A 9780-nucleotide genomic window follows, 5' to 3' on the forward strand; every position below is an offset into this window, starting at 1 on the left:
CGCTAACATTTTGACTATAAAACTCATATTATATAAAGATAAACATGTTGATGAGTAACATATAAGTCGGCAACAATAAAGACCCCGTATGCTTCAAATATTTTTTATTTTTTTGATGTTATCATCTTGAATTCTCTAATTATGACACAAATATTTTTTCAATAATAAAAGATCCCATTAAGCACATATGATGCATAATTTTAAACAAACATATATCAATAATTGGATTAAAATAAATAAATAAATAAATGATAAAAAAATTTATGTAAGTTCTGAATTTTGACCCAATTTTAATTAATTAATTCGGATAAAAAATATTAGTTCATGAATCATGTTATTATAGAGTGAAAAGATTCGCACGGCATGTGGCATGACTTTTTTCTCCAGGTGACACGTGTGACATACAACGCACACATTTGCGTTAGATCAACGTGATGATTCTGAAGATGAAATTGAAGTTCTTGCTTAAAAGAAATTTGAAATTTGAAAAACCCTAGTTAGATTTCAGAATTGGAAGAAAAAACAGCATGGGGTTTAGAGTGAGAAATCTGAATCCCGTATTCCGAACTTGCATAACAAGGCTTTCGTCTTCAAATTTTCTTCCTCCGGTGCTGGAATCACTTAATTCCCATCCATTAGAGTCTTGTTTAACCGAAAATCCCGCGTTCAAAATCCCAAGGAGATGGCATTTGGGTCATAGTCATTCACACCATGATGACCGCCACCACTACCACAAAGAGGGAGAGAACATTTTCCGGTTGGGTCTCGCCGCCGACATCGGTTTGGCCACCGGAAAAGCCTTCACCGGCTATCTTTCCGGCAGCACTGCCATTATCGCCGATGCCGCGCATTCCGTATCCGATGTGGTAAGTGGTAACTCTCACACTCAGTTTCTTACTGCAACTTGTCCTGAAACAATGTTCATTCTCATTGTTTGTGTTGTCGCAGGTTCTTAGTGGCATAGCTTTGTTGTCTTTCAAGGTTGCCAAGGCGCCGAGAGATAAAGAACACCCATATGGTCACTTCATTTGTATCTACACGCTACTCCATTTATCTCTTGTGCATCAAGTTACTGTTTATTAGATATTCTGGGAGTAAATCATCAATTTGGTCCTTCAAGTATTGCCCTCCCCGATAGTCTTTACAGTAATGAAATTATATAAGTAGGAGTATTCATCAATTTAGTCCCTATATATATATATATTTTTAATTGACGTCCATGGACTCATTTGAAGGATTTTTCAACACTCGAGGGACTATTTACTATGGTTTTTAATACTTGAGAGATTATTTGTTCACTTTAGGGACTATTTAAGAAAGAGATTAATAGTTTAGGAATGACATTGATGGTTTATTCAATATCCCGGATGCTAACTTTTCATTCAACGCTAATATAATTGGATTGATTATCTGTTAGTTTACATATGATAATAATAATAGTTACATAATGCTCTTCTGTTATGTTATTTTGTTGTGATTACTCATTAGGCTAATGGTTGTCATCCATATGTTATTTACTTAAAGATTTCTGTGTCATTTATGATTATATTTATGTGGTCTTGTATCTCAGGACATGGTAAGTTTGAGACTCTAGGAGCTCTTGGAATCTCTTGCATGCTTTTGGCGACCGGAGGTGGCATTGCATGGCATGCTGTAGACATTTTGATGGTATTGAAATTAAAAATTTGACCTATTTGTTGCTTCACTTATTCCCGTGAACAATGTGATTTAAAGAAACTTTGATTGAGCTTTTTGTTAGACTATGTATGAAAAGTAGATATTTTTTTCACCTTTTCAATACTTTAAGTCACTGTTACACTTGCAGGGATTGTTCTCATCTGGTCCTGAAATGGTTAGCCAGGCATTGGCACATGGGCACGGGCAAAGCCACGGACATGGTGGACATCACCATGGAATTAACATGGATCATCCCATCCTTGCTTTAAATATGACAATTGTGTCAATAGGTGTTAAAGAAGGGTACTGCCATTACTTAATATTTACTTGTACTGGGCTGAGGAGGTCCTAGTATTCCTGATCCCTATTCTAGTCACCTGTGTCCTATGCCGCTGTTGTAAATATGCTGACTGTGACTAATGCTTCATTGGGTGGTATCTGATACTTCTCCACCATGAGTGTAAGATACAAACCAATAAAGTTTGATGCAATCTCAAGTCAATGGGGCAGATACAAAAGGATAATTAGTTAATTACTAAATAGGAAACCTTTAGAGAATATCGCTTAATTGAATGAAAACCTGGAAAAATAATTAAGCTATTGTTGTAGTTATGTTAGCTCAAGCACTTCACTTTCCCAGGGAATGCATTCCTGTGGCCTTAACTCCTACACTTTTCCTCACCTGACATCAGAACCTTTTAATTTAAGTTTCTTTCCTTATTTCTTTTTCTTTTATTGATGGACCCTAAGCTTTGATTAATATGTGCATTACTAGGTTTTTTTTCTTCTCCAATACTCTAGTATTTATATTTGCTTTTCAAATCTGTAGGCTTTACTGGATAACAAAACAAGCTGGTGAGAAGCAAGGCAGTGGGCTAATGAAAGCAAATGCATGGCATCATCGTTCAGATGCAATTTCATCTGTAGTTGCTCTCGTTGGAGTTGGTAAATAACTTAGTTCTTTGAAGGGTTACTAGGTCTGTTATCCAGTAGAAAGTCCTATAAAATTGGATTCTAGTACAAGATATGTTGTCAATTAGGTTTACTTGCTTACACAGCATTGTTGTTGGGTTATGATTATTAATCATATGGTCCTAATCATACAATCACATATAAGTTTTTTGTGGACCTCTTTTAAAAATAAGAAGTGGTCATTTGCTCATCTAACACAGTATACTTTATATTTAACAATTTTTATTGTGTGTTTGGAGTTATGCATTCATGAGCTGTTTCTGTTCATCAATTTGTTAAGTACATTTCTAATGGTTTTTCTGTTGTTGTTGCTGCTGTTGTTATTACCTAAATTGGCATAACAAGAAGCATGGTCATGTCTTAAGTATGAATCTGAGCTTAAGTTTTCTTATGCAGACAACTTGTTTGATTTAGTTGAATTGATCAGATGACAGATGTGGTTTTGTTTAACATTAGAACATACTAAAAATTAACATACAAGTTATAACAAGTGCTGTGCTTACTGTCTACAGAGCACACAATCTACAATTCATCATTGTTGTTTCAGTTATTTAATTTACTGAATACACTAAATTGTCATAGTATCTTAATTGTTAAAATATAAAAAACTATCTGACATTGCATCATATTTTACCATCCAAGACCTTGTAGTTATATTTTTAGTAGAATCCATTTTCAGTCCTTAAACTTAAAGATTCACAATTCAATTAGTTCTTTAAGGATTAATTTCATAATTTGATCGCTCAACTCAAACGTCTAATCCCCTATAATTTAGTTCCTCCAGCCATTTGGGTCTAACATGGTTTACATGAAATGCTAACCTGTAACAGCATCATAATACTTGGATATTATAGACTAACATGGATGGACAGACTAAATTATAAGGGATTTCAGTGATTAAATTGATAAAATTAATTCCTAAGGGAGTAAATGATAGCTGGATGTTTCTTTCAAGGACTAAAAATTGGCTTAATTCTTCTTTTTTTTCTTTCTTTTTCTGGTCTTCCATAGTGAGTACTTGCTGTAAGATCCTCATCCTCTTAGTATTTTTGCATTGCCCAGGCTATGACTTTGGATACTTGATCCATTTATGTCTTGGGTCTTGCTTATGTTCACTAACAATAGATTTTCATCTCCATGTTAGGAGGGTCTATTCTTGGAGTGAAGTTTCTAGATCCCCTCGCTGGACTTCTTGTCTCAGGCATGATTTTGAAAGCTGGAGCTGAAACTGGTTACCAGAGGTACCTATATCTGTTCCTCTGCAATTTATCTTTGCTTGCAAGTTTAAGTGATAGTTTTATATGTTATTGAAACTATTTTCTTTACCCTGGTGTATACATGTCAAGCTCATTTTGGAACCTAAGTTTAAACATATGAGAACTAAGTGTGATCCTCAAGGATACAACAATATATTGAACAAACCTATGCTAGACATAGACATGTGCTGGATACCTATAAATTAGATCATATGGTATTTATCTTATTGGATGTGGCATCTAATTAATGTAACAAGTTTACTTGTTTTTCCCCTCAACTTAGAGGGATTTTATATGTGTAAAACATTCTTGTTTGATGGATGGCTTTGTCATTTTGACTGCTCTCATAATGATGCACATATGACATGTAAATTTATGAGTTGTTTCTTTATGACATACTAATGAGTCCAACTAAATGGCTACTGCAATGCAATTATTTAATAATTTCAGGCATAGAATTTACTACATTTTCGTCCTTGCTTAACGAAAATTGCAATTTGAGAAATTATTAAGATAACAGAGAATTCAAATAGGTGTAAAGTGACTCAAAATGTTTAACCACTTGGGGTAAACTGATTCCGCCTAAATTAAGGGGGTTCGAAAAAGTTTCTAGTTTCTACTCTACCACAAGTATCTATAGGCAATTCTGATTATATCCAAACTTGTAGCTCTAATTTTATTGCTGCTTTTGATGAATTATCAGCGTCTTGGAATTGGTGGATGCTGCAATCCCTGAACAACATTTGGATCCTATTAAACAAACAATATTGCAAGTTGATGGTGTCAAGGTGTCTTTTCTTCCAATATTCTTTTTAAAATATTATTTTGGCAACCTTGAAACTTTGCATATGATTTCTTTTCCAATATCATCTTTTTACTTGAAGAAATGTTAAGTTCTGCTTTAATTTTTTGCATCCACTTTAACCAGGTATACATTAATGCTGTTTTGGCTGCATACAAATGTATGAACTTAGATTACATTCTTTTCCTTTCTTTGTATTTTTTTTCCAATTTGTATGCAGGGGTGCCATCGTTTAAGAGGAAGGAGAGCTGGTTCGTATCTTTATCTTGATGTACATATTGAGGTCAGTTCTCCTGAACATTCTTTATGTCACACGCATTATGTGTTATGAACTCATGATTGGACTGCATGTGTCAGTTTTCAGGGTTTAATTTTTAGTTCTACCTTGCAGGTTGATCCTTTTTCTAGTGTAAGTGCTGCACATGACATTGGTGAAAATGTTCGTCATCAAATTCACAAGTCTCATCCTACTGTGGTTGAAGTTTTCATACACATAGGTCTGTTTTGTAGTTTTATAAATTTCTTACCTTGGCTATTGCAGAATGGTAGTTATTTGTTATCACGGTTCTTTTAATAATTGACATACTTGTTAACAGAAGTTACTTTGTAGCAAGATGATTCGCTATAATTTTTTATTTTAATAACATAGTTGTGAATTGCAATTGCATTGAATTAGACTTGGAGATACATTGAAAAATTGCTTGTAATATATCAAATAAATGATGTATAGTTCTCAATGTTATTATTTTAACTAGGAATTGACAAAAAGTACAAAAAGCATAAGCCTCACAACAAAATCATAAGTTGCAGTTTACTTTGTCAAGTTTCTGCTTTGAAAGAGTGAAAACAGAGTAATGGAATATGACCGCATACGGTGCAGAGTGAGTGACAGTGTCAAGCCCCTGTTTTAGAAGAATGAAATCTAAGCAATGGAATAAACTGACAAGTAATTAATTAAGATATGTATGAGATTATTATTGTTGGAAATTATTTAATATAAATTGTTCCATTTGCCAAAGTAGATTACGTACATTGTACCCCAGAAGTTGACTTAATTATTTTTCTCTTGTAAATTGTGTTTTTCATTCATTTGGTTTGTAACCATCATGTATATAAATCCCTTAAGGCTGAGTGCATTTTTTACTCACCTAACAATCGTTAAAATATGATTATCTCCTTTGATCTCAAGTTGGCAGCATCTCTGTTTTGCATCCTTATTTAAGCCATTGTCAAGGCTGAAAATGCAGTATTTTGTCTTGGGTTCTTCTGAACCAAGTCCAACCCAGTCGTCTCTATTTCAGCACTGTTCATGCAAAATATTCATCACTGGTAGTGACCATTGTTTACGTATAGAAAATGCTTAGCCTGTTATGAATGTCAAAAATGCAGATTTAAATCTGTCACCACTGGTCTTTCTTGCTATCCTATTTTACCAACTATATATCAGTGCATGGCAAAGATATGCCTAATTTTCTACTCATTCAGCCTTTATTTTCAAATTGCAGCCATATGGCAAAGATATGCCTATTTTTTTTTTGTAGTTGATGTCATGTGTTCTGCTATTTTGTATCTCTTTACTCTAAATATGTCCTATTCTTATTTCCTTTTTTATAGATCCTGCCATGTCACATGTTTCTTGTCAGCAAGATAGTTGGAGTGGAGGCATGGACCATAGCAGTATTGTTCCTGCTGAGGAGGATAGTAATATTAAAGGAATTGTTTCTGATATCATCTCATCAAACTTTCCACAGGTAACATTTGTTTGTGAAAACTAGAAGAAAATAAAAATAAGTTTTGTTTGTGAAAACTAGAAGAAAATAAAAATAACTTTGATTTTATTGGTCAAAAGTGAACGGATTAATTGGTTCAAGTTCTCTTAGCTATAAAATTTGGAGAATTAAATGGTTGCTATTCTCTTCCTAGTACGAATATGATATTCAGGTTTTTCTGTTTCAGTATTCATTGAGGTGGTGGAAAGTAAGATGATTCCATTGTTAATGGAAGTACAGTTGATTTTTCAATCTTTAATTGTCTCTGGCTGATTTTCAGATGTCAGTTGAGTGCATAACACGTCACATGTTTCAAAGCAAGATAGTTCTTCAAATTGAGGTTTCCATGCCACCTGATATCCCAATTGGGTAATTTTTATTGTCTTAAACTTTTAGTGAGTTTGATTGTGAACTGGGTCGATCTCCCATGGCAACTTATGTTTATTTACCCGCAGACATGCAATGGAAATGGCAAAGCAAGCAGAGGAAGAGATTTTGAAGGCTGTCTCCAATACAATTCATGTTGGCATTCAGCTACGTTTGGGGCAACCATTCCCACAGATCAATCTTACTAAGAACCATCCATGGATGGTGGAAAGCCGATTTTTTTGCAACTCCATGCATCCTTTTAGTATGATTTAAGTTAAATAGATTATTACAATATTGCTCTGCTGCAACTTCTACCTAGTCTCATACAATTTCATACTAGCCCATTTGAGAGGTTCGCAGGAGGTGGAAAGGTGAGGAAACCTACTAAAAACTCAATATATTTGGCGCCCATTTGACGTTTGATACACTGTTGAGTCCCCTCGTAGCCCTGCAAAACTACTGAATATGACTAAATAATGAACCTCCTTGAGTTACACAGTTTTTAACGGCAAATTTGTCTTTGTTAGCACCTTTTTAAGTTCAAAGTTTAATCAAAACCTAAAACATTTTTCCTTGCTGTGTTTGATTAGCATTATATATTTTTGTATCCTACCCCAATGTTAGCATTGGATTTTTGCATTCCTAACATGTGAATAAGTGCATTGACCAAACATCTATTATATGATATTTTTGCAGTGGGTAAACTACGTACGAACATCGAAATATTGGCATTTTTTGAAATATGCGTAATGAGAAATATGTTGTCTTTCAAACAACGAGATGGCTAAAAATTGGGCTAAAAAATTGAGAATCGTGCTTCTCATTACAAATGGTAAGAATCGAGCGGAACCAAGGTCTTTCAAAAGAACAAAGTGAGCCTTAATCGTGCGTTCAAATTGCACTAAGGACTGTTGTTTTGCTCTTTTACGAAGAAATTGAACTCGCCCACTCGTGTTGAACTAACAGGCAGCTTTATGAATTTCATGGGAGTTAGAGTTCAACAAAAAGCGAGTTTACAAATATGTCAGCTTGATTTCCAAGAGTAGGCTTGTAAACCCAACTGAATTTACAAGTTAACACTAAAATTTGACATCCATTTGCATAAAAACAAAGCGTATAATTTGAAGAGTAAACTATCAATTTAGTTCTTAAAATATTTGTCTTCTGTGAATAGTCTTTAAAGTAATGAAATTATATAAATAGTCTCAATATTAAAATTTGAAGTTGAAGGACTGTGTAGGATGATTTTTTAATACTTTTGAAACTATTTCTATATATATATTTTTTACTTTAAGTACTAGGGACTAAATTAAAGTTTATTCTATTTTGAAATAAAATGTAAATTGTGATAAGCTGACAAAGCTTAATTTTTTTTTCTTAATTCTTTGGTTCATCAAGAAAAAGATCCAGACTAATCTGAGAAATTCGATTGAAAAGTAAATAAAGTTTAATCAATAATTATTTTCATTAAAGGTTAAATTTAGGTAATATCTGAATTATTCAACTTTAATTTTAACATATTAACTAGTTGTATCTAATTAATTGATTTGGCAAGCTGAATTTCTTTAAGTAAGGTTTTAATTTCTTATGAATAAAAAAATAGGTGTTATGAAATATTTATTTTGCCGATTGAATTTTTTAGTGTTGATTAAGAATCAGAATAATTTTTAAATACAAAGGACTTAAAGACAACATACATTTATCTTCTTAACAAGATGCAATGCAACTATGCAAGTTCTACGCTCCTTCGCTTTTTTATTGTAACAGTACTGTTCATCGCTGCTGTGTACAATTATATATCTTTTTTTAATATAATTAAAATAATTTTTTTCTTACCAAATAACAAATACTATCATTTAATAAAAGTTATATCTGATGACTTTTGCATAATCATGTATTTTACACAAATTTTGAAACTGTGTACCTATACGCCACCCAATAGTACTCCAGCAATTTGAGTTGAATCAGCAATCAAAATTTAATAAATTAAACAAAAATTGAGGTGGATAAGTTTAAATGGAATAATATTGTTCTGAAAACATTTCTTGCTATCATAATTTTTATTTTCATTTACAACAGAGTAAATTGGCCAACTTTTATAACTTCTATTAATTTTTGTTCTAATTAGTTTCTCATCATCTCATGGCCGAACCAAATCAAACTTAAAAAAAGAAAAAAAAATGTGATAAGAAATTGAAGAAAAAAAAAACAACTTCTAATACCTTACCGTGCACAATTTTTATTTTTTTTTGAGAAATATTTTTTATGAAGAACATTTCATGCTAAGAGAGCCATTCATCAGATAATTGTAGTCTGATTAAAAAGTCCACATCTATTAAATTCAGAAAAGGGTATCATTACTTCAATGACTCTGTTCTCTTTCTCTTCTGCAACACCACACTCAATTTCTGATCTATAATAACAAACCAATCCAAATTAAAAAAACAAAACAGAAAAAAAAAACCAAAAATGTAGAAAGGCTCAGAAGGATCCATTGGTAGTTTTGTAATGACAAGGGAAAATTATCTTTTCCCTAATAAAATAGGTAGTTCGTACCATCATTGCCTCCAAAAACAATAAAACACAATAGAGGGAAAGAAAATGAAAAAGATGAAAGAAGACAAACAAAAAGATGAAGACAAATTGTACAGAATTTGAAACTCGGAGTGAGCAAGATGTTCTGTTTGGTGAAGAACAGAGGAAATATGATCGATTTTGCTATGTATATATATGAAAACATGATCTAATAGGGCTGGGACTTAGGGCTTTGGCCCATTGCGAACAGCAAAGAGAGGAAATTCAAGTTCAATGATAGAACTGCCCCTCCGACTAAGTACTTATGGGCCTTTCTGACATTTGGTTGGGAATAAATTTTTTTATGCCAGAGAACTATGTTTTTTTTTATAATCAAGAAAATTTATTTGATTGGTCATTA

General features: G+C 32.8%; 1 protein-coding gene and 1 non-coding gene across 2 annotated transcripts; one reads left to right on the top strand and one right to left on the bottom strand.

Annotated features, from left to right (window-relative positions):
• Positions 1–390: 390 nt before the first annotated feature.
• LOC114390746 (metal tolerance protein 2-like) lies at positions 391–7419 on the top strand. The gene is made up of 12 exons (XM_028351624.1): positions 391–866; positions 949–1018; positions 1571–1668; positions 1826–1980; positions 2507–2622; positions 3794–3890; positions 4609–4693; positions 4928–4990; positions 5099–5204; positions 6322–6458; positions 6757–6845; positions 6932–7419. The coding sequence occupies exons 1-12, from the start codon at positions 528–530 to the stop codon at positions 7116–7118; spliced, it is 1542 nt and encodes a 513-aa protein (XP_028207425.1). The 5' UTR covers positions 391–527; the 3' UTR covers positions 7119–7419.
• Positions 7420–9318: 1899 nt separating this feature from the next.
• LOC114404381 lies at positions 9319–9416 on the bottom strand. Its single transcript, XR_003664949.1, has one exon. It is a non-coding gene; the product is annotated as a small nucleolar RNA R41 (small nucleolar RNA).
• Positions 9417–9780: the final 364 nt, after the last annotated feature.

This window comes from Glycine soja, chromosome 2, assembly GCF_004193775.1.
Source record: "Glycine soja cultivar W05 chromosome 2, ASM419377v2, whole genome shotgun sequence".
In the NCBI taxonomy this organism is placed as follows: domain Eukaryota; kingdom Viridiplantae; phylum Streptophyta; class Magnoliopsida; order Fabales; family Fabaceae; genus Glycine; species Glycine soja.